Here is a 24,509-nt window from a genome sequence, read left to right on the forward strand (position 1 = left end):
AGTCTAGATGTTTTTGGAAAGTTTTGATTTAACTTCATATTATGAAAATCACCCATTTCAGTACACAAATGCATGAATATTGACCCAGTCCAAACCCAACTTCCCAACTATTCATCACCTACTCAACTTCTATACCCCTCCAACCCCGAAAGAGTGAATACAGTCATATTGATTCCAGTCAAGAAGTACTACTTTGATATAACGATCACACATACAGCTGAAGTCGGAAGTTTACATACACCTTAGCCAAATACATTTAAACTCAGTTACCACAATTCCTGACATTTAATCCTAGTAAAAATGAGGTCAGTTAGGATCACCACCTTATTTTAAGAATCTGAAATGTCAAAATAATAGTAGAGAGTGATTTATTTCAGCTTTAATTTCTTTCATCACATTCCCAGTGGGTCAGAAGATTACATACACTCAATTAGTATTTGGTAGCATTGCCTTTAAATTGTTTAACTTGGGTCAAACATTTTGGGTAGCCTTCCACAGGCTTCCGACAATAAGTTGGGTGAATTTTGGCTCATTCCTCCTGACAGAGCTGGTGTAACTGAGTCAGGTTTGTAGGCCTCCTTGCTCGCACATACATTTTTCAGTTCTGCCCACAAATTTTCTATAGGATTGAGGTCAGGGTTTTGTGATGGCCACTCCAATACCTTGACTTTGTTGTCCTTAAGCCATTTTGCCACAATTTTGGAAGTATGTGTAACGATCGTCGTAATCCTCCTCGTCTGAGGAGGAGCAAGGATCAGACCAATGTGAGAACAGTGAGAACAGTGAGAACAGCCTACCTAAATATGGTTCCCAATCAGAGACAACGTAAAACACCTGCCTCTGATTGAGAACCATATCAGGCAAATCAGACAACCCTAAACCAAACATAGAAACACATAACATAGAATGCCCACCCAGCTCACGTCCTGACCAACTAAACAAAGACTGAACAAAGGAAATAAGGTCAGGAACGTGACAGTATGCTTGGGGTCATTGTCCATTTGGAAGACCCATTTGCGACCAAGCTTGAACTTCCTGACTGATGTCTTGAGATGTTGCTTCAATATATCCACTTCATTTTTCTACCTCATGATGCCATCTATTTTGTGAAGTGCACCAGTCCCTCCTGCAGAAAAGCACCCCCACAACATGATGCTGCCACCCCGTGCTTCACAGTTGGGATGGTGTTCTTTGGCTTGCAAGCTTCCCCCTTTTTCCTCCAAACATAACGACGGTCATTACGGCCAAACAGTTCTATTTTTGTTTCATCAGACCAGAGGACATTAAACCAAAAAGTACGATCTTTGTCCCAATGTGCAGTTGCAAACAGTAGTCTGGCTTTTTTATGGCGGTTTTGGAAGAGTGGCTTCTTCCTTGCTGAGCGGCCTTTCAGGTTATGTCGATATAGGACTCGTTTTACTGTGGATATTGATACTTTTGTACCTGTTTTCTCCAGCATCTTCACAAGGTCCTTTTTGTTTTTCTGGATTTGATTTGCACTTTTCGCACCAAAGTACGTTCATCTCTAGGAGACCGAACGCATCTCCTCCCTGAGCGGTGTGACAGCTGCGTGGTCCCATGGTGTTTATACTTGCGTACTATTGTTTGTACAGATGAATGTGGTACCTTCAGGCGTTTGGAAATTGCTCCCAAGGATGAACAAGACTTGTGGAGGTGTACCATTTTTTCTGAGGTCTTCGCTGATTTCTTTTGATTTTCCCATGATGTCAAGCAAAGAGGCACTGAGTTTGAAGGTAGGCCTTGAAATACATCCACAGGTACACCTCCAATTGACTCAAATTATGTCAATTAGCCTTTCAGAAGCTTCTAAAGCCATGACATCATTATCTGGAATTTTCCAAGCTGTTTAAAGGCACAGTCAACTTAGTGTATGTAAACTTCTGACCCACTGGAATTGTGATACAGTGAATTATAAGTGAACAATTGTTGGAAAAATTACTTGTATCATGCAAAAAACAGATGTCTTAACTGACTTGCCAACACTATAGTTTGTTAACAAGAAATTTATGGAGTGGTTGAAAAACAAGTTTTAATGACTCCAACCTAAGTGTCGGTAAACTTCCGACTTCAACTGTATCTGTCACAAATACATCTAGTTTACATATAGAAAACCATAAATACTTTTGAATTTAGTCCTCTATTTGAACATTATGCAAAGTCCAGTGGAATATCTGCTTCCCCAGCCCATGTTCAGTTCTCTAGTCAAACACACAGCTGCCCCAGTCCCAGAAGATTGAGGCTGAGAGATTGTGAGCTGTGGTGGGGTTGAAACTCAGATTTGCATGGGCAGGGAACTGCCATGCTCCCAGAATAGAGCAGCACCATAGCCAGATGTTCACCTGTCCCCAGAGAGTTTCAGTGATTTTAGAGCACATGGCTTCAGTATTGGAAATATCATGTAGACTATTGGCTTTATAGCCAAAGGCTTCAGTATTAGAAATATCATGAAGACCAGTGATTTTATAGCTAATGGATTCAGTATTTGTTACGGCTTTCTTCCTGGGATGAAGGAGAGGACCAAAATGCAGCGTAGTTAGTGTTCAACATGTTTAATTAAACAATAAACGATGAACATTAACAAACATTACAAAACAACAAACGTGAAAGCCGAGACAGTCCTATCTGGTGCAGAACATAAACACAGAGACAGGAAACAACCACCCACAATCCCCAACACAAAACAAGCCACCTATATATGATTCTCAATCAGGGACAACGATTGACAGCTGTCTCTGATTGAGAACCATATCAGGCTGAACATAGAAACAGACGAACTAGACACACAACATAGAATACCCACCCCAACTCACGCCCTGACCAACTAAACACATACAAAACAACAGAAAACAGGTCAGGAACGTGACAGTATTAGTAATATCATGAAGACCAGTGAGTTTATAGCTAATGGATTCATTATTAGTAATATCATGAAGACCAGTGAGTTTATAGCTAATGGATTCAGTATTAGTAATATCATGAAGACCAGTGAGTTTATAGCTAATGGATTCAGTATTAGTAATATCATGAAGACCAGTGAGTTTATAGCTAATGGATTCAGTACTAGTAATATCATGAAGACCAGTGAGTTTATAGCTAATGGATTCAGTACTAGTAATATCATGAAGACTAGTGAGTTTATAGCTAATGGATTCAGTACTAGTAATATCATGAAGACCAGTGAGTTTATAGCTAATGGATTCAGTATTAGTAATACCATGAAGACCAGTGAGTTTATAGCTAATGGATTCAGTACTAGTAATATCATGAAAACCAGTGAGTTTATTGCTAATGGATTCAGTATTAGTAATATCATGAAGACCAGTGAGTTTATAGCTAATGGATTCAGTACTAGTAATATCATGAAAACCAGTGAGTTTATTGTACATGGTTTCAGTATTAGTATCACTGTAGATCACAGGAGGCTGCTGAGGGGAGGACGGCTCATAATAATGGCTGAAATGGAGTGAATGGAAGGGTATCAAACACATAGAAACCATATGTTTGATGAGTTCAATACTATTCCATTTATTCCGTTCCAGTCGTCACTATGAGCCAGTCCTCCCAAATGAAGGTGCCACCAAACTCTTGTGCTGTAGATATCCTTTTGACTGGTACCAACTTTGGCCCAATCAGCCAAGCATTCATTGAGCGAAGCTATTTAACTGAAATGTAATAGTAAAATCCTTTTCCATGGCAGAGCTCTCCATTCCTCATGAAACTAAACAAATCACAAAGATCTCAATGTCTAATGGTAAAACTCATTAAATAATGATATCCAGGCAAACAATTTTAAAGATTGAATGTCTTTATTATCTCAACATGTTAGAACCAACAGCATTACAGCAATAAAGGGCATCACACACGTGATAAAGAAAGCCAAGCAGATCTATGACATCGGAATCAGAGAGATATGGATTCCCATACAGGGTCTAGCCCAGCACAAGTGTGCTAGTCACAGGAGGCTGCTGAGGGGAGGACGGCTCATAATAATGTCTGGAATGGAGTGAATGGAATGGTATGGATCACATAGAAACCATGTGTTTGATGAGTTCGATACCATTCCATGTATTCCATTTCAGCCATAACCATGAGTCCGTCCTCCCTATTTAAGGTGCCACCAACCTCCTGTGCTGCTAGTAGTGCTGGATCAGTAAGACGGCGAGGACAGAGTAAAAAGTGTAGAACAGAATAAAAACAGTGGAGTCAGAGGAGGAGCTCATTAATCAGAACACTGGTCTCTCCTCAGTGTCTCCGAGAGTGGAGTCTGGGAGCCCTGGGTGGCCTCACAGGTCACAGAGCACACCTTCCTCCACTGGTCGACAGGGAGGGTCAAGGTGCTGCTCCAGCTGTAGTGGCCGTCCTTCTCCGGGACCCCAGGGCTCCCGGTCACCTCCCAGGTGCTGCTACTGCTCCCATCCACCTTCCAGCTCAGCTTCCAGTCTGAGGGGAAGCCCTTGTTTGCCAGGCACATGAGAGTGGCCTTCCCCTGCTGCAGCTCCACACTGGAGGGGGGCAGGACCGTCATGGTGGGACGAACGTCACCTAGCAGACAGGTGGGAAGTTAGAGAGAGGTTAGCTGTCAGTCAATCACCAGACTGATATGACAATAATGATGCAGCAGTTTTACATCTTAGCTTTAAACTAAGATGGGTTTTTTTTCAGTAGGTTTCTGTCCCTCAAACACACAGCTTCTCAGTCTTTCTGTCACTCTTTCACTTCCCTCTGAGTAGCTACTGAAGCATATTATAACTATATGAGATTACTGAAAATACATTAAATTTTCTTCAAAACTTAAACTTTTTTAAATGAAAATATTTCAGCACTCCTCTCTCTTTTTGTAATGGTATAACATCCTAGGAATCAAACTGCATTTCATTATTCATTATTATTATTATTTTAAAGAAAATTCCACAGAATGTATGACCTATTCTTAAATGATGATCTGTTTAAAATAATGCTGAGGAAGTCAATTCCAGTTGACTGTAACCATGTCAAAATAATATTACATTTAAAGACGCATTATGCAGAAATCACTCCACCATTTCCTGGTTTCTAAAATTCTAATAGTTCACCTAACTTCAGTTTATGTGACAAAACAAGCAAGTAAAGTATAAGAGCATGGATCTCCAACCCTGTTCCTGTAGAGCTACTGTCCTGTAGGTTTTCACTCCCACCCTTTTCCTGCAGAGCTACTGTAAGATAGCAGCACTTTGCAAAAGATAGCAAACATCAAATAAAATTGCAAAATAAGATAGCAATATAGCAAATAGATAGTAAAACTAAGGGGAAAAAAGAAATTAGATGTAGATGAACTTACTTCCAACATCCAGTCTAGTGCCTCCACCAAAAGTGTACCACAGTGATACAAACTCATGCAACGGCCATACAAAAACCTTTGAAACTATAGAGACACGGCTCTCGCTCTTTGTAAACCTACATTTATCCAAACCACTCTCAGATTTCAACAATACCACCATTGTTCGAAATTAATACACACTTTATAAGCACCTTGTTTTATATATCATCTTGAAATGGCATTTTAATTTAACTAAATTTTCTTCTAAGGTTAATAAATGCAACACAAATTCTTCAAAAATAAATACATATTTCCACTTTCAATTTAAGGTAGTTGTAATAGTGTTAAGAAAATGAATTTGGATTTTGATAACAGAGGTTAAGATCGAAAATGGAATACTTACTACCAACACTCAGTTTGGTCCCTCCACCAAAAGTCAACCACAGTGATAGAGTCTGATTGACTCGCAGTACAAAAACCTCCAGACAGACACAGAGGGGAACGTTATTAACACAACATGGACCTGATCAATGAATCTTACTTTGCCACTGATGCCCCCTACTGGTACAGTCTGGAACTCCAGGAGATTGGACACATTCACGTTCCCTGTTCACCATTACACTTTCAACAGTATGGAACCTGCTGTGCATTATGTTGATAATATCTAATCATATTGTATCAAGTAATCATAAAAAGAGCTTGATACAGCAATGATGGAATGTGTCAGTATAAATACTTTTTTGTAATGACTTTCAGACAACACATGGATGAGGATTTCAGAACTTTTCTCAATGACAGTGCAGTGATTTGCCAGGAGGAACATTTCCATAAAGAGACACTTTGCATTGGCATCACATGCTTCAGTGCTCTGGGAGTGTTTATAGCCCTGTGAGTTGAACACTTCATGTGAGAGCTGTATTTCATTTGAACAGAACCCACGGCAACCATGACTTTCATCGCCATCTTCATCTGGACTCTGGTCTGTTACACACAAGGTGAGAGACATTTTGAACATTTTCAGAATGCAAGCATCATGTTGTAAATGAGGAATTACAGTTATAATCTTCCAAATATTTGACCTTCCTAAATGTGACATTTTCCTTCTATCTCTCTGCAGGGTCTTGGGGCCAGTATGTATTGACTCAGTCTGCAGCTCAATCAGTCCAGCCGGGTCAAACTGTGTCTATTGACTGTAGTGCCAGTAGTAAAGTTACTCAGTACTCTGGCTCACAGTATTACCTGGCCTGGTACCATCAGACGTCTGGAGAAGCTCCTAAACTCCTGATCTATCTCACATCAGACAGGTTCACAGGAGTTTCCACCAGGTTCAGTGGCAGTGGGAGAGGAAATGGTGTTGACTTCACTCTGACCATCAGTGAAGTCAAGGCTGAGGATACAGGAGTTTACTACTGTCAGAGTCACCACAGTGATCCTGTGTTCACACAGTGATTTAGAGCCGCACAAAAACCTCCCTCAGTCAGAGTCCACTGCTGTAGCTGGGACTTACTGCAGGTGCTGAGGGCGAAGACAATGACATGCCTCACTGAGTTCCACTGTACAAACACTCAACCCACTGGGCAGAAACTGGTTGAATCAACGCTGTTTCCACATCAATTAAACCAAACAAATCTTTGCGAGGAAGTTGAATCAACATGGAAAACCAATTGGATTTGCAAAAAGTCATCGGCGTGAGGGCATTTTGTCTTTTTTTACCCAACTTTTAACCTAAATACAATGACATGGTAACATTTGTTGTTGATTTCACATTGAATTCACGGTTAGTTGACAACTCAACCAAATGTAAATCAAAACTAGACGTTGAACTGTTGTCTGTGCCCAGTGTGAAGCTACCATTCATTATACACTGTGACCACAGGAGTATTGTATCAGATATTGCCCCACTATAGTATGATACAGCACCACTGTGGTCTCCATCTTGTACAGTAAATATACAGTGAAAAGACTATAGACAGACAGTGCAACTAGTGCTCCCATTATAAACTCAAGCCTCCTCACACACAGTCATCTGAACACCATGGGCCATTAGTAGTCAGTATTACATGATATCTATAGATCTGAAGCAAACCTGCAAGAAACCCCTTACACCAAATACAACTAACATTTAGCTTCACTATAAATGTTCTTTCTCGTTCAAATGATGAACCTGAGAATGTTGAGTCAGAGATGATGTTAAGTCCATAGAGAATGACGTCATCTCTTGGTGGTGATGGTCATGGAGACAATAGTGTTCCTCTGTGGAGGAGGACCCGCTCTGTTGATGCTGGGAAACACTAGCAATAACACGTCAATAACACGTCTCTCTTCAGTCTGTGCTGCTGCTGCTCTCCTCCAGCTGCTACTGGAACAGCAATACATACAGTTGAAGTTTACATACACCTCAGCCAAATACATTTAAACTCAGTTTTTCACAATTCCTGATATTTAATCCTAGTAAAAATTCCCTGTCTTCGGTCAGTTAGGATCACCACTTTATTTTAAGAATGTGAAATGTCAGAGTAATAGTAGAGATAATTATTTATTTTAGCTTTTATTCACATTCACAGTGGGTCAGACGTTTCCAAACATTCAATTAGTATTTGGTAGCGTTGCCTTTAAATTGTTTAACTTGGGTCAAACGCTTCGGGAAGCCTTCCACAAGCTTCCCACAATAAGTTGAGTGAATTTTGGCCCATTCCTCCTGACAGAGCTGGTGTAGCTGAGTCAGGTTTGTAGGCCTCCTTGCTCGCACATGCTTTTTCAGTTCTGCCCACAAATTTTCTATGGGACTGAGGTCAGGGCTTTGTGATGGCCACTCCAGTACCTTGACTTTGTTGTCCTTAAGCCATTTTGAAACAACTTTGGACATATGCTGGGGTCATTGTCCATTTGGAAGATCCATTTGCAACCAAGCTTCAACTTCCTGACTGATGTCTTGAGATGTTGCTTCAATATATCCACATAATTTCCTCCCTCATGATGCCATCTATTTTGTGAAGTGCACCCGTCCCTCCTGCAGCAAAGAACCCCCACAACATGATGCTGCCACCCCCGTGCTTCACGGCTGGGATGGTAATCTTTGGCTTGCAAGCCTGCCCCTTTTTCCTCCAAACATAACGATGGTCATTATGGCCAAACAGTTCTATTTTTGTTTCATCAGACCAGAGGACATTTCTCCAAAAAGTACTATTGTCAGGCGGTGGGTGTAGCTGGTGCATGAAGTCAGGCGCAGGAGAGCAGAGATGAGTGAACAATGCACTATACTGAATAAATAGCACAAAGTAAACATACCAATGTGCGAACAATAACGGTTACCACAAAACACGGGTGAAAACAGCACCCGGAAAAAAACAGCCGGAAACGTACCGACCTGAACAATAAACAATCACACACAAAGACATGGGGGAAACAGAGGGTTAAATACAAGACTAGTAATTGGGAAATGAAACCAGGTGTGTGCGAAACAAAGACAAAAACAATGGAAAATGAAAAGTGGATCGGCGATAGCTAGAAAACCGGCGATGTCGACCGCCGAGCGCCGCCCGAACAAGGAGAGGAACCGACTTCGGCGGAAGTCGTGACAACTATCTTTGTCCCCATGTGCAGTTGCAAACCGTAGTGTGGCTTTTTATGGCGGTTTTGGAGCAGTGACTTCTTCCTTGCTGAGCGGCCTTTCAGGTTAAGTTGATATAGGACGCTTTTTACTGTGAATATAGATACTTTGTACCTGTTTCCTCCAGCATCTTCACAAGGTCCCTTGCTGTTGTTCTGGAATTGATTTGCACATTTCGCACCAAAGTACAGTACGTTCATCTCTAGGAGACAGAACGCGTCTCCTTCCTGAGCGGTATGACGGCTGCATGGTCCCATGGTGTTTATACTTGCGTGCTATTGAATGTACAGATGAACATGGTACCTTCAGGCGTTTGGAAATTGCTCCCAAGGATGAACCAGACTTGTGGAGGTCTACAATTTTGGCTGATTTATTTTGATTTTCCCATGATGTCAAGCAAAGAGGCACTGAGTTTGAAGGTAGGCCTTGAAATATATCCACAGGTACACCTGCAAATTACTCAAATGATGTCAATTAGCCTATCAGAAGCTTCTAAAGCCATTACATAATTTTCTGTAATTTTCCAAGTTGTTTAAAGGCACAGTGGAATTGTGATACAGTGAATTATATGTGAAATAATCTGTCTGTAAACAATTGTTGGAAAATGACTTGTGTCATGCACAAAGTAGATGTCCTAACCGACTTGCCAAAGCTATAGTTTGTTAACAAGAAATTTGTGGAGTGGTTGAAAAACGAGTTTTAATGACTCCAACCTAAGTGTATGTAAACTTCCGACGTCAAATGTATATATATATATATAATATATGCCATTTAGCAGACACATCTATGTAAAGCGACTTACAGTCTTGTGTGTTTCAAAGGTCCTTTTGGATCTGAGTTGAGCACGCAGAGTAAGGTAGAGACCAAACACAAACGTTATAGGAGGGACCTGTCTGAGGGGAGGAGGGACCCAATAGAGTCTGTCTGAGGGGAGGAGGGACCCAATAGAGTCTGTCTGAGGGGAGGAGGGACCCTATAGAGTCTGTCTGAGGGGAGGAGGGACCCTATAGAGTCTGTCTGAGGGGAGGAGGGACCCTATAGAGTCTGTCTGAGGAGAGGAGGGACCCTATAGAGTCTGTCTGAGGGGAGGAGGGACCCTATAGAGTCTGTCTGAGGGGAGGAGGGACCCTATAGAGTCTGTCTGAGGGGAGGAGGGACCCAATAGAGTCTGTCTGAGGGGAGGAGGGACCCTATAGAGTCTGTCTGAGGAGAGGAGGGACCCTATAGAGTCTGTCTGAGGGGAGGAGGGACCCTATAGAGTCTGTCTGAGGGGAGGAGGGACCCTATAGAGTCTGTCTGAGGGGAGGAGGGACCCTATAGCATCTGTCTGAGGGGAGGAGGGACGGGATAGAGTCTGTCTGAGGGGAGGAGGGACCCTATAGAGTCTGTCTGAGGGGAGGAGGGACACTATCGTGTCTGTCTGAGGGGAGGAGGGACCCTATAGCGTCTGTCTGAGGGGAGGAGGGACCCTATAGAGTCTGTCTGAGGGAAGGAGGGACCCTAGAGCGTCTTCCTGAGGGGAGGAGGGACACTATCGTGTCTGTCTGAGGGGAGGAGGGACCCTATAGCGTCTGTCTGAGAGGAGGAGGGACACTATCGTGTCTGTCTGAGGGTAGGAGGGACCCTAGAGCGTCTTCCTGAGGGGAGGAGGGACACTATCGTGTCTGTCTGAGGGGAGGAGGGACCCTATAGCGTCTGTCTGAGGAGAGGAGGGACCCTATAGAGTCTATCTGAGGGGAGGAGGGAACCTATAGCGTCTGTCTGAGGGGAGGAGGGAACCTATAGCGTCTGTCTGAGGGGAGGAGGAACCCTAATAAAGGACATGGGAGGGATCTGAAATAATTTTCTGAGCTTGTCTGATGACGGTCTATTCAAAAATAGTCTGCAGGGAGTGATGTTACCTCACACCCATGACCATCACGGCAGTTTGATAAATTGCTAATCCAGACTGTGATGCCGTATCTCAGGATTCTCTCTATGACCGCATGGTAGAATAGGAGCATTTTTTTCTGGTCAACTCCAAAATCCCTTAGTCTAGGTAGGAAATAGAGGCGTTGTTGGACTCCTTGTCCAAGTGTACACCCAGGTACTTATATGAACTAACCTGTGCTATGTTGGCATTGTGGACAACCACAGACACGTGGTCACCGACAGATTTGGGGTCAAACACCATCTCCTCCGTTATCTTTACATTAAGGATGAGATGGTGCTCATCACACCAAATGACAAACCTTTGAATCTCTGACCTGTACACAGTAGTATCGGCATTTTTATATACATCAGAAAACGTGACAATATATCTATCAGGGTTACTGCTAGTGCAAAATAAAACTAACAAACAATCAAAGAAACAAAAAGCCACAGGAGGTGGTGCAGCCCAGGAGGCAGCTGTCCATCTTGTTTGCCTCAAACTCACAAGACTCTATTTCCCACATGCTCCAGTAAACCTCCATACCTCTGGACTGCATCACCTCCCTTGGGCGGCCGTTTGGAACAGATAAACAGGAGGGTTTAAATGGGCACATCTCAAATCACATGAGATTATTATCCAATGGAAGCTCTCGCTGGGTTAATGAGGAAACTAGTCACACCTGTGACTCTCACCCACTTTTCTTGTGGAAGCACACTACACACCCACCACGGAGCCCCCAGCTTCCTCTCCCAGTGGCCTGAGCTGGCTTACGTTCAGGAGTCACTGGTACAACTCCGCCTCCTGGTCCTTCTGTTACCGCGATGACAGCACCGGCCCGATGCGCTCCTCCTCGGAAGAGTTATGATATCTATCCGTAAATAAGTCTATTCAATTTTCTCTTTCACATATATGCCTATGTCTGTATTTAATTGTCACTTTCAATATTGCCAAGCCCACCTCTCTAACCTTATGTCACATCTAAAGACATGTCTCACTATGCTTGTATCCAACAGTCTCGCTTGTTATTGTCAGGTCCATCCCTCTAACCTTATCTCCCTATCCCTATCCTCTCTTCCACAGCGCGGTCCCCTCCGTTCCTGTGCTCTTCTCCCCGCAGTCACCCTGGGCCCGTCGGAGCTGCAGCGCGGTGCAAGCGCCCTGGACCCCCGCCGCATCGCCCCCAGCTTCCTCTCCCAGGGGCCTGAGCTGACCGACTTCCAGGAGTCCCTGGAGCAACTCCACCTCCTGGCCCGCTGTTACAGTGACGACAGCGGCGGCATGATGCTCTCCTCCTCAGAAGAGGACGACTATGTTTGACAGTGATGTTTGATTCACTGACAACCGCTGAACCGCAAGAGTCATTTTCTTTCCTGTCTTCCGCGCTGTTAGTCCATAATGATTCTATGCACTCCATCCCATCTGAATTGATGGGTCTCGATTGACCTCGACTGGTATTGACAGACCCACCTAGTCCACATTGGATCTGATCGCTTTCGGACTCCATGACTCTTGATAAGGATTGTGTATTGTGGTTGGAATGAATGGACTGGCTGTTTGAGATGGTGACAGAAAACGGTTCTGGTAAAAGGTTGAGGTTTTAACTGACAAAAGATAATAGTTGGACAATGAAACTAACTCATTCCTGATGTAAGGTTCCGTACTTATTATTTTAGTCAGACTTGTGTTCTGTTTAGTTGTGTTCTTGAACGTAGCCTGTTTCTTTGTGTTCTTGAACGTTGCCCTGTCTTTCATTTTTGTTCATTGATTTCACCTGTGTTAGTTACTCACCTGGTCTCATCAGCTCCTTATTTAGTTCAGTTCATTCTGTTTGTGACTTTGTGAGGTATTGTTTGTTTAGACTCTACTAAGCCTTTTCCTAGCGTGTTTGTGAGAACCAGTATATTGCCTTCAGTCTTGGTTTTGATTCACCTGCTGATGATAATACTAATATTAATAATAATATATATGATAATATAGAAAATATAATATATAAAAAAAATGCTCATAATCGACGATGTGAGGTAAAGAAACACGATAATGGAAGTATATGTGTATCTCCAAGTAAATGTGCTTTATACAAATGTCCAGTTGTTGTCAATAGCTTCCGAAATTAAGATAACAGAAGATAGCAGTCATGGTAGATTCATGCTAGAATCTCTTGCAGGGAAGAATTGTAGTTTTTCTAGCCTTATTTTGCCACTAAATGGAAGGATTAAACTTTGGTCATACATTCAAAGAGAGCCAACAACACAGAGATGGATTAAATGCATTACACATCCATTTATCTGTCAAAAGTTCAAATCATTAAAACTTTTTGCACATGAAAAACCACATTAAAAAAATGAATTATTTAATGGGGAAAAAATATATAAAAACTGTGTGGCTTGCCCCTAGACACAGCTAAAATCTACTTTATATGTTTTGCCTATAGCTTAAAACTATCTTCTCAGTGTCATGTGACTATTTATGAGAATCAGGTTGAGTGAAGCCTTAATGACAAAATTGGAAGTATCTAATTGTTAACCACAAACACAAATATCTCTCTCTCTGACTCAATCTCTATCACACACACACACACAGCTTTGTCAGGAGGAAGCTGGCCAGAGGCAGTTAACCCACATCAGTTTCCTCATTACTACTCTATGACAAGAGAAGATAACAAACTTGTGAGGATTTCAAGAACGAGAAACTAAAGAATTAGATGTCTAAAGTCTACTGTCTTCAAGATAGCTCTTATTCTTTCACGGACAATGGTGAACATGAACTCATCCAGCAACTCTAGCTTGGACTCCACCTCCCCGGATTCGGGCCGCCTGATTTCGAGCACCGTCCTGGGGTTGTGCTGTGCGCTGGGCCTCCCTGGTAACATAGCTGTCCTGGTGGTCATCCTGCGCCGCTCGTCCCGACGCCCCAACTTCACCCTGTGCCTCATGCTGAACCTGGCTTCCTCCGACATCCTGTGCCTGGCCACGGTGCCCGTGTGGATCTATACTCTCCTGCACGGCTGGACTCTGGGCCGTGCTGCATGCAAGTTAGCCACGTTCCTGCTCTATCTCAGCCTGTGTGCTAACGTGCTAACGGTCACTCTACTCGGTGTCCAGCGCTGCCTCCAGGTGCTATACCCGCAGATGTGGAACAGGCTGGGGCGCAAGGGGGAGGCGGTGCTGCTCCTGGCCCTGTGGGGGCTCGCCTGTGCTCTGACTGCTCCTGCCGTTGCCACTCGCGATGTGCGCGATGGCGAGCTCAAGTGCCAGCGACACACGGACTCTGATGCTGAAAGAGTTGCTGTCCTCGTCTTGGAGACCCTTTTAGGGTTCGTGGTTCCGTTCTCTGTGCTGGTCACGTCCTACTGCTGCCTCCACCGGCGGGTGAACCAGACTGCGCTCTTCAGCAGTGCAAAGTTGACGCGGCTGGTCACCAGTGTGGTGGTCGCCTTTTTCATCCTCTGGATTCCTGTGCACATTGTCAATGTGGTGGACATCGCCGGCATTGTGCTGCAGACTTCCTGGCCAGAGGCGTCGGCAGCGCTGCTGAGCCACAGAAGCGCAGCAGCGCGTGTCGTCCGGAGCTTTACGTTTTTTAACAGCTGCCTGGACCCCTTCCTGTACGCCTTCGCCTCGCGGAGAATCCGTGAGCAGCCCAAGTCGTCGTCGAGGGGCGACAGCAGGATGCAGGTCACAAATATCTGATGTCTGAAGCTGTGCTCTGCTGGTGTGACTAAAGGCCAACCCCTAATTCTAACCCTCAGCCTACCCATCATCAACCCCCCTAACCTTAACAAATCAGGGTACTCTAAAAAAATAAATAGCTTTTTTTAGGCGTTCTTGACTTGGTTTTTAGAGCAGCCAAATTAGAGTCCCATTGCACCTGCTATTTTGTCCTCAACAAAACCTACGTTTTGGGTTGCTGACTGTATAGGCTGTACTTCTAGGTATCCATAGGTTAGCCTAGATTTGTTATTTCGGTGATCTAACGCCCTTCAAGCTTGACCTCCATTGGTCAAAGCCTAAATTGTATTGCTTCTGTTAGTTTTCCCATGAATAAATACATATATTTGGTTACCATGAATAAGTTTCTCTTACAGTACATGTACTTCTGCTTTGGTTCAGAGGAGCTCCAACTTAGTGTGAAGGAATATTTCGTCATACTTGTGAAGTTGCCTCAGTGTATGTCAAAATTAGGTATTTGAGCAGTGAGGCACAATGGAACAACACACTAGATCTATGCAACAACATTTCTACCTAAATTGATCAATTAAAGCATGCATTCCAAACCTTACACCACTCTGATGCCCAATATGGGTTCAACCATTTCAGTTTCAGTCTAACCCGCAACAAGAAGTGAGTCAACTTGCCAACACCGCGGAAAACAATAATTCTGAACCAAATGAAGATAGAACTTACCACATGTCAGATGCAACAACACATTTGGTTCACGGACAAACAACTTTATCTGCACCCAAAGGAACATACCTTTAGGTTCAAAATGAGAGAAAAAAGCTTGAGATTGACATACTGTAGTTTAAAACATATTATGAAAGTATAAACAGTTTTTGGGGGTTATGATCAGGTGGTAAAAATCATGAGCTGAAGAACACCCAGCATTTAATGTAGAGGTGCTGACTAACTGTATAAATAGAAAGAGAGAAAGTAGTACACTCTACATAGATATGCGTCGCACACCCTGCAAATGCTCCCAACAATTTAATGGGTATATAGAGTGTAACTTTCTTTTTATACGGTTCTGGGGAACTTGCACATTTTCAGATGTAAGTGGTATATTTTCAAAACTCTAAGTATAAATCTCGAAATTCATAACACTTGTAATGCCCTCTATCTTATGTTCAGAACTTTGATTGTGCATTCATTGGGGTTTCACAGGCCTTTCACTCTTGAGTCATTCAAGCAAAATCAAATCTAACTTGCTATTCTTTTTGAGGTGCTGAATGGAAAGAAGAGTAGATGGTAAATATCATTTCAAATTATAGTAGAGGGTAAATATAATTTTCCACAGAGTATTTGACCATAACTTGACATGCACAATGTTTTAAATCATTTTAATCCAATGGCAGGTTGTGAGCATGTTCAGAAATACAGTGCCTTCAGAAAGTATTCACACCCCTTGACTTTTTCCACAGTTTTTTTCCAGCCTGAATTTAAAATAGATTAAATAAGATTTTGTGTCACTGGCCTACGCACAATCTCCCTTAATGTCAAAGTCAAATAATGTTCTAAGAAATGTTTACAAATTAATAAAAAGGGAAAGCTGAATTGTCTTGAGTCAATAAGTATTCAACCCTTTTGTTATGGCAATCCTAAATAAGTTCAGGATACAAAATGTAGCTATTGAATTTATTTAGTTACCCTTTGGATGGTGCATCAATACACCCAGTCACTACAAAGATACAAGCGTCCTTCCTAACTCAGTTGCCGGAGAGGAAGGAATTTCACCATGAGGCCAATGGTGACTTTAAAACAGTTACAGAGTTTAATGGCTGTGATATGAGAAATCGGAGAATGGATCAACAACATTGTAGTTACTCCACAATACTAATCTAATTGACAAAGTAAAAAGAAGGAAGCCTGTACAGAATACAAATATTTCAAAACATGCATCCTGTTTGCAACAAGGCACAAAAATAATACTTCAAAATACTTTGTCCTGAATACGAAGTGTTATGTTCGGGGCAAATCCAATACAACACATTACTGAGTACCACTCTCCACATTTTCAAACATAGTGGTAACTGCTTCATGTTATGGGTATGCTTGTAATCGTTATGGACCTGGGAGTTTTTCAGGATAAAAAATAAATGGAATGGAGCCAAGCACAGGTAAAATCCTATAGGAAAACCTGGTTCAGTCTGCTTTCCACCAGACAGTGGGAAACATATTCACCTTTCAGCAGGACTATAACCTAAAATGAGGCAAATCTACACTGGAGTTGCTTACCAAGAGGACAGTAAATGTTCCGGAGTGGCCGAGTTACAGTTTTGACTTAAAAAATCTATGGCAAAACCTAAACATTTTTATTTATCAATGATCAACAACCAATTTGACAGAGCTTGAAGAATTTTCAAAAGAGTAATGGGGAAATGTTGCACAATCCAAGTGTGGAACGCTCTTAGAGACTTACCCAGAAAGACACACAGCTGTAATCACTGGCAAAGGTGGTTCTACAAAGTATTGACTCGTGGGTGGGCAAACTTATGTAAATGAGCTGTTTCTATATTTCATTTTCAATACATTGCCAAAGTTTTCCAAAACATGTTTTCACTTGGTCATTATGGGGTATTGTGTGTAGATCGGTGAGGAAACAATATTTTTAATGCATTTTGAATTCAGGCTGTAACACAACATAATGTGGCATAATTCAAGGGGTATGAATACTTCCTGAAGGCACTGTATGTCAGTCTTATAGTTTTATTATCCTTATACAGTACATACTGTACGTAGGAGTATTGTAAAGCAGTTGGCTACTTTAAAACTGTAGCACGGCGTTGAATACCATTTATTATATTTTGGTGATCAAATGGTTGTATCTTTTTAATGAGGTACACAAAACAGATACACATGGACAGAAAAACAAGTGATGAGACCGAACAAGACAAACAGTTCCCATTCCACCCCCGAACCACAGGACTTCCCCAACCCAAAGTTAGATTAGTGGTTCACAATAGCGGTCTTTTTACAGAGTCATGTTGTATGCCATTTCTGCCCCATGCAACATTGTGCAAAATCAGCTTCTCTACTGATACAGTATCGCCTGTCTCTCTGCTTGAAATTCATCAGCTTGCATTGTATCAATGAAATTCAGCTGATGACTGGAATATATTGTTATATACAACCCAGGTATTTCAACAGTACATTGTACACTATAATTAAGCAATAAGGCACGAGGGTGTGTGGTATATGGCCAATTTACCACGGCTAAGGGCTGTTCGTAAGCACTACGCAACTCGGAGTGCCCGGATACAGCCCTTAGCCGTGGTATATTGGCCATATACCACAAACCCCCGAGGTTGCTATTATAAACTGGTTACCAACGTAATTTGAGCAAATTAAAATGGTTGATGTAGAATGATGATGTAGTATTTACAGGTACATTCATATATAGTTTGGTTTTACCTTCCAACATAAATTGATGTCAAATTTCTATATTTTCTGAGGTAAAAATATAGAAATGTACAGTGTTTAGCAGTTATACATTAACCAGGCACTACATTATTTTGGTTCGATAGTTATAATTTTTGAGCAGTTTGATTAATTAAGTGATAGTTAATTGCATTGTTAGCAAATTACAAGGAAATCATATCAGAAGTAAGTGAATATTTCATTTTGAACAGCAGATACAAATCAGCTGGGCTAGACAATCTGGACCCTCTCTTTCTAAAATTATCCGCCACAATTGTTGCAACCGCTATTACCAGTCTGTTCAACCTCTCTTTCGTATCGTCCGAGATCCCTAAAGATTGGAAAGCTGCCGCGGTCATCCCCCTCTTCGAAGGGGATGACACTCTAGACCCAAACTGTTATAGCCCTATATCTATCCTGCCCTGCCTTTCTATAGTCTTCGAAAGCCAAGTTAACAAACAGATCACCGACCATTTCGAATCCCACCGTACATTCTCCGCTGTGCAATCCGATTTCCGAGCTGGTCATGGGTGCACCTCAGCCATTCTCAAGGTGCTAAACGATATCATAACCGCCATCGATAAAAGACAGTACTGTGCAGCCGTCTTCATCGACCTGGCCAAGTCTTTCGACGGGATCACTTTCCTAAACAACCGCTAGAATTGCAGGGCGCCAAATGCATAAATATTACAAACAATATTTATAATCATGCAATCACAAGTGAAATATACCAAAACACAGCTTAGCTTGTTGTTAATCCACCTATTGTGTCAGATTTTTAAAATATATTTTACAGCGAAAGAAATCCAAGCTTTTGTGAGTGTAGCTTTCAATGCTACAACAGCTAGCCCCAAATTAGCATGGTCACGAAAGTCAGAAAAGCAATAAAATTAATCACTTTCCTTTGATAATCTTCGGATGTTTCCACTCACGAGACTCCCAGTTACACAACAAATGTTCTTTTTGTTCGATAAATAATTTGGGTTGTGCATTATGTTGAGAAAACAAAAGCCGTGTTCCGTTCGACAAATTCCAAAAAGTATCCGTAATGGTCGTAGAAACATGTCAAATGTGTTTTATAATCAATCCTCAGGTTGATTTTAACAAACATAATCGATAATATTTCAAACGGACCATAACCTATTCATTAAGAGACAAAAGGAAAATGGGGAGCCCCTCTGTCGCGCGCAGGAAACATTCAGAGGACACTGGACTATTTTTGAAAAATCTCATTCATTTTTCAAAATAAAAGCCTGAAACTATGTCTAAAGCCTGGTCACAGCCTGAGGAAGCCATTAGAAAAGGAATCTGGTTGATACCCATTTAAACGGAGGATAGACGGGACAGGAAACACAGATAAAAAAATATATATATAACTTCCGGGTTACATTTTCTCAGGTTTTTGCATGCAGAATAAGTATTGTTATACTCACAGATAATATTTTGACAGTTTTGGAAACTTTGGAGTGTTTTCTATCCTAATCTGTAAATTATATGCATATTCTACGATCTGGGCCAGAGAAAATGTCAGTTTACTTTGGGCACGTTATTTAAAAAAAAAAAAATCTGACCCCTAGCGCTAAGAAGTTAAAAGCTAGTAAAACCAAATGCATGCTTTTCAACTGTTCGCTGCCCGCATCCGCCCGCACGACTAGCATCACTATTCTGGACGGTTCTGACCTAGAAAACGTGGACAACTACAAATACCTAGGTGTCTGGCTAGACTGTAACCTCTCCTTCTAGACTCATATCAAACATCTCCAATCCAAAATCAAATTCTATTCTATTCTATTTCGTAACAAAGCCTCCTTCATTCACGTCGCCAAATTTACCCTAGTAAAACTGACTATCCTACCGATCTTCGACTTCGGCGCTGTCATCTACAAAATAGCTTACAATACTATACTCAGCAAACTGGATGCAGTCTATCACAGTGCCACCCGTTTTGTTACCAAAGCCCCTTATACCACCCACCATTGTGACCTGTATGCTCTAGTCGGCTGGCCCTCGCTACATATTCGTAGCCAGACCCACTGGCTCCAGGTCATCTATAAGTCTATGCTAGGTAAAGCTCCTTATCTCAGCTCACTGGTCACGATAACAACACCCACCCGTAGCACGTGCTCCAGCAGGTATATCTCACTGGTCATCCCCAAAGCCAACACCTCCTTTGGCCGCCTTTCCTTCCATTTCTCTGCTGCCAGTGACTGGAACGAATTGCAAAAATCGCTGAAGTTGGAGACTTACATTTCCCTCACTAACTTTAAACATCAGCTATCATCAGAGCATCTAACCGATCACTGCAGCTGTACATAGTCCATCTGTAAATTGCCCACACAATCTACCTACCTCATCCCCATATTGTTTTTATTCACTTTTCTGCTCTTTTGCACACCAGTTTCACTACTTGCACATCATCATCTGCTCATCATCATCTGCTCATCTATCACTCCAGTGTTAATCTGCTAAATTGTAATTACTTTGCAACTATGGCCTATTTATTGCCTTACCTCCTCACGCCATTTGCACACACTGTATATAGACTTTCTTTTTTTCTATTGTGTTATTGACTGTGCGCTTGTTTATTCCATGTGTAACCCTGTGTTGTTGTTTGTGTCGCACTGCTTTGCTTTATCTTGGCCAGGTCGCAGTTGTAAATGAGAACTTGTTCTCAACTAGCTTACCTGGTTAAATAGAGGTGAAATAAAAAAAAGAAAAGATAATTCGATTAGATATGCATCCAAATTGAAAGAGTGATATGTGACTTTGTTTGTTGTACTCAGTCAGTTGGAAATGTGCTTAGAGTTTTGAAACATGAGCCATTTTGATGATCTGTTTTGGTTTTTATGCTTAGATTTGTGAAACTGTACCAAATACATGATTGAAAAACACCATAAAGTTAAACACCCACTTTATCACCCAAGCTGCCATAACACACTGTGGTCAGAGGAGGGCGACAGAGTTTCAGTGGGAGTGTATCTGCTTCTCACTACACTCTGACAGTCAGTGGAGTCCAGGCTGAAGATGCTGGAGATTACTACTGTCAGCAGATGTACAACGGGTTTCACTGTGTCAGAGCGTCGTACAAAAACCTCCCTCAGCTATAGAGGAACTGCTCTGACTAGACAGCTGCAGAGCTACGGAGTCTCCTGTATTCTAAAGTAGTTGGTTAGACTTGTCTATGGACTATGTTACTGTACATATCTCTCAATGTATTCTGCAAAAAATGACATTTGTGTAAACACACTGGGACCACTAAGGAAACAGAGATGTAAGAAATGATTGATTTTGCAGGAAATGTTGAACAACGTTCAGAAAAAGTCTAGATGTTTTTTGAAAGTTTTGATTTAACTTCATATTATGAAAATCACCCATTTCAGTACACAAATGCATGAATATTGACCCAGTCCAAACCCAACTTCCCAACTATTCATCACCTACTCAACTTCTATACCCTCCAACCCCGAAAGAGTGAATACAGTCATATTGATTCCATTCAAGAAGTACTACTTTGATATCACGATTATACATATCTGTCACAAATACATTTTGTTTACATATACAAGTTCATGAAAGATCTTAGATTGAAGTCCCCTATTTGAACATTATGCAAAGTCCAGTGTAATATCTGCTTCCCCAGCCCATGTTCAGTTCTCTAGTCAAAGACACAGCTGCCCCAGTCCCAGAAGATTGAGGCTGAGAGATTGTGAGCTGTGGTGGGGTTGAAACTCAGATTTGCATGGGCAGGGAACTGCCATGCTCCCAGAATAGAGCAGCACCATAGCCAGATGTTCACCTGTCCCCAGAGAGTTTCAGTGATTTTAGAGCACATGGCTTCAGTATTAGAAATATCATGACGACCAGTGAGTTTATAGCTAATGGATTCAGTACTAGTAATATCATGACGACCAGTGAGTTTATAGCTAATGGATTCAGTACTAGTAATATCATGAAGACCAGTGAGTTTATAGCTAATGGATTCAGTATTAGAAATATCATGACGACCAGTGAGTTTATAGCTAATGGATTCAGTACTAGTAATATCATGAAGACCAGTGAGTTTATTGTACATGGTTCAGTATTAGTATCACTGTAGATCACAGGAGGCTGCTGAGGGGAGGACGGCTCATAATAATGGCTGAAATGGAGTGAAAGGAAGGGTATCAAACACATAGAAACCATATGTTTGATGAGTTCAATACTATTCCATTTATTCCGTTCCAGTCGTCACTATGAGCCAGTCCTCCCAAATTAAGGTGCCACCAACCTCCTGTGCTGTAGGTATCCTTTTGACTGGTACCAACTTTGGCCCAATCAGCCAAGCATTCATTGAGCGAAGCTATTTAACTGAAATGTAATAGTAAAATCCTTTTCCATGGCAGAGCCCTCCATTCCTCATGAAACTAAACAAATCACAAAGATCTCAATGTCTAATGGTAAAACTCATTAAATAATGATATCCAGGCAAACAATTTTAAAGATTGAATGTCTTTATTATCTCAACATGTTAGAACCAACAGCATTACAGCAATAAAGGGCATCACACACGTGATAAAGAAAGCCAAGCAGATCTATGACATCGGAATCAGAGAGATATGGATTCCCATACAGGGTCTAGCCCAGCACAAGTGTGCTAGTCACAGGAGGCTGCTGAGGGGAGGACGGCTCATAATAATGTCTGGAATGGAGTGAATGGAATGGTATGGATCACATAGAAACCATGTGTTTGATGAGTTCGATACCATTCCATGTATTCCATTTCAGCCATAACCATGAGCCCGTCCTCCCTATTTAAGGTGCCACCAACCTCCTGTGCTGCTAGTAGTGCTGGATCAGTAAGACGGCGAGGACAGAGTAAAAAGTGTAGAACAGAATAAAAACAGTGCAGTCAGAGGAGGAGCTCATTAATCAGAACACTGGTCTCTCCTCAGTGTCTCCGAGAGTGGAGTCTGGGAGCCCTGGGTGGCCTCACAGGTCACAGAGCCCACCTTCCTCCACTGGTCGACAGGGAGGGTCAGGGTGCTGCTCCAGCTGTAGTGGCCGTCCTTCTCCAGGACCCCAGGGCTCCCGGTCACCTCCCAGGTGCTGCTACTGCTCCCATCCACCTTCCAGCTCAGCTTCCAGTCTGTGGGGAAGCCCTTGTTTGCCAGGCACATGAGAGTGGCCTTCCCCTGCTGCAGCTCCACACTGGAGGGGGGCAGGACCGTCATGGTGGGACGAACGTCACCTAGCAGACAGGTGGGAAGTTAGAGAGAGGGGAGCTGTCAATCAATCACCAGACTGATATGACAATAATGATACAGCAGTTTTACATCTTAGCTTTAAACTAAGTTGGGTTTTTTTCAGTAGGTTTCTGTCCCTCAAACACACAGCTTCTCAGTCTTTCTGTCACTCTTTCACTTCCCTTTGAGTAGCTACTGAAGCATATTATGACTATATGAGATTACTGAAAATACATTCAACTATCTTCAAAACTTCAACTTTTTTAAATGAAAATATTTCAGCACTCCTCTCCCTTTTTGTAATGGGATAAAATACTAGGAATCAAACTGCATTTCATTATTCATTATTATTATTATTTTAAAGAAAATTCCACAGAACGTATGACCAATTCTTAAATGATGATGTTTAAAATAATGCTGAGGAAGTCAATTCCAGTTGACCGTAACCATGTCAAAATAATATTACATTTAAAGATGCATTATGCAGAAATCACTCCACCATTTCCTGGTTGCTAAAATTCTCATAGTTCACCTAACTTCAGTTTATGTGACAAAACAAGCAAGCATAGTGAAAGAGCATGGATCTCCAACCCTGTTCCTGTAGAGCTACTGTCCTGTAGAGTGAAAACTTACAGGAGGGTATCTCTCCAGGAACATGGTTGGTGAGCCCTGGTGTAACCAAAAGTATATTATTATGAACATCAGAACTTTGTAAGATAACAGCACTTTGCAAAAGATAGCAAACATCAAATAAAATGTCAAATAAGATAGCAATATAGCAAATAGATAGTACAACTAAGGGGAAAAAAAAAAATTAGATGTAGATGAACTTACTTCCAACATCCAGTCTAGTGCCTCCACCAAAAGTGTACCACAGTGATACAAACTCATGCAACGACCAAACAAAAACCTTTGAAACTATAGAGACATGGCTCTCGCTCTTTGTAAACCTACATTTATCCAAACCACTCTCAGATTTCAACAATACCACTATTGTTCGAAACTAATACACACTTTATAAGCACCTTGTTTTATATATCATCTTGAAATGACATTTTAATTTAACTCAATTTTCTTCTAAGGTTAATAAATACAACAAATTCTTCAAAAATAAATACATATTTCCACTTTCAATTTAAGGTAGTTGTAATAGTGTTAAGAAAATGAATTGGGATTTTGATAGAGGTCAAGATCGAAAATGGAATACTTACTACCAACACTCAGTTTGGTTCCTCCACCAAAAGTCAACCACAGTGATAGAGTCTGATTGACTCGCAGTACAAAAACCTCCAGACAGACACAGAGGGGAACGTTA

At 41.8% G+C, this 24,509-nt stretch overlaps 1 protein-coding gene and 3 gene segments (V, D, J or C); 2 read left to right on the forward strand and 2 right to left on the reverse strand.

Annotated features, from left to right (window-relative positions):
• Positions 1-3,815: 3,815 nt before the first annotated feature.
• LOC120027336 lies at positions 3,816-5,380 on the reverse strand. The segment is given in 2 exon segments: positions 3,816-4,563; positions 5,339-5,380. A coding segment is annotated over 1 exon segment (306 nt).
• Positions 5,381-6,229: 849 nt separating this feature from the next.
• Positions 6,230-6,780, forward strand: LOC120026737. The segment is given in 2 exon segments: positions 6,230-6,312; positions 6,435-6,780. Coding segments are annotated over 2 exon segments (381 nt in total).
• Positions 6,781-13,589: 6,809 nt separating this feature from the next.
• Positions 13,590-14,528, forward strand: LOC120026829 (leukotriene B4 receptor 1-like). The gene has a single exon (XM_038971541.1). The coding sequence runs from the start codon at positions 13,590-13,592 to the stop codon at positions 14,526-14,528; it is 939 nt and encodes a 312-aa protein (XP_038827469.1).
• A 7,923-nt stretch (positions 14,529-22,451) lies between these two features.
• On the reverse strand, positions 22,452-24,070 carry LOC120027406. The segment is given in 2 exon segments: positions 22,452-23,199; positions 24,029-24,070. A coding segment is annotated over 1 exon segment (306 nt).
• Between the last annotated feature and the right edge of the window lie 439 nt (positions 24,071-24,509).

This window comes from Salvelinus namaycush, chromosome 32 (assembly GCF_016432855.1).
Source record: "Salvelinus namaycush isolate Seneca chromosome 32, SaNama_1.0, whole genome shotgun sequence".
NCBI lineage: Eukaryota > Metazoa > Chordata > Actinopteri > Salmoniformes > Salmonidae > Salvelinus > Salvelinus namaycush.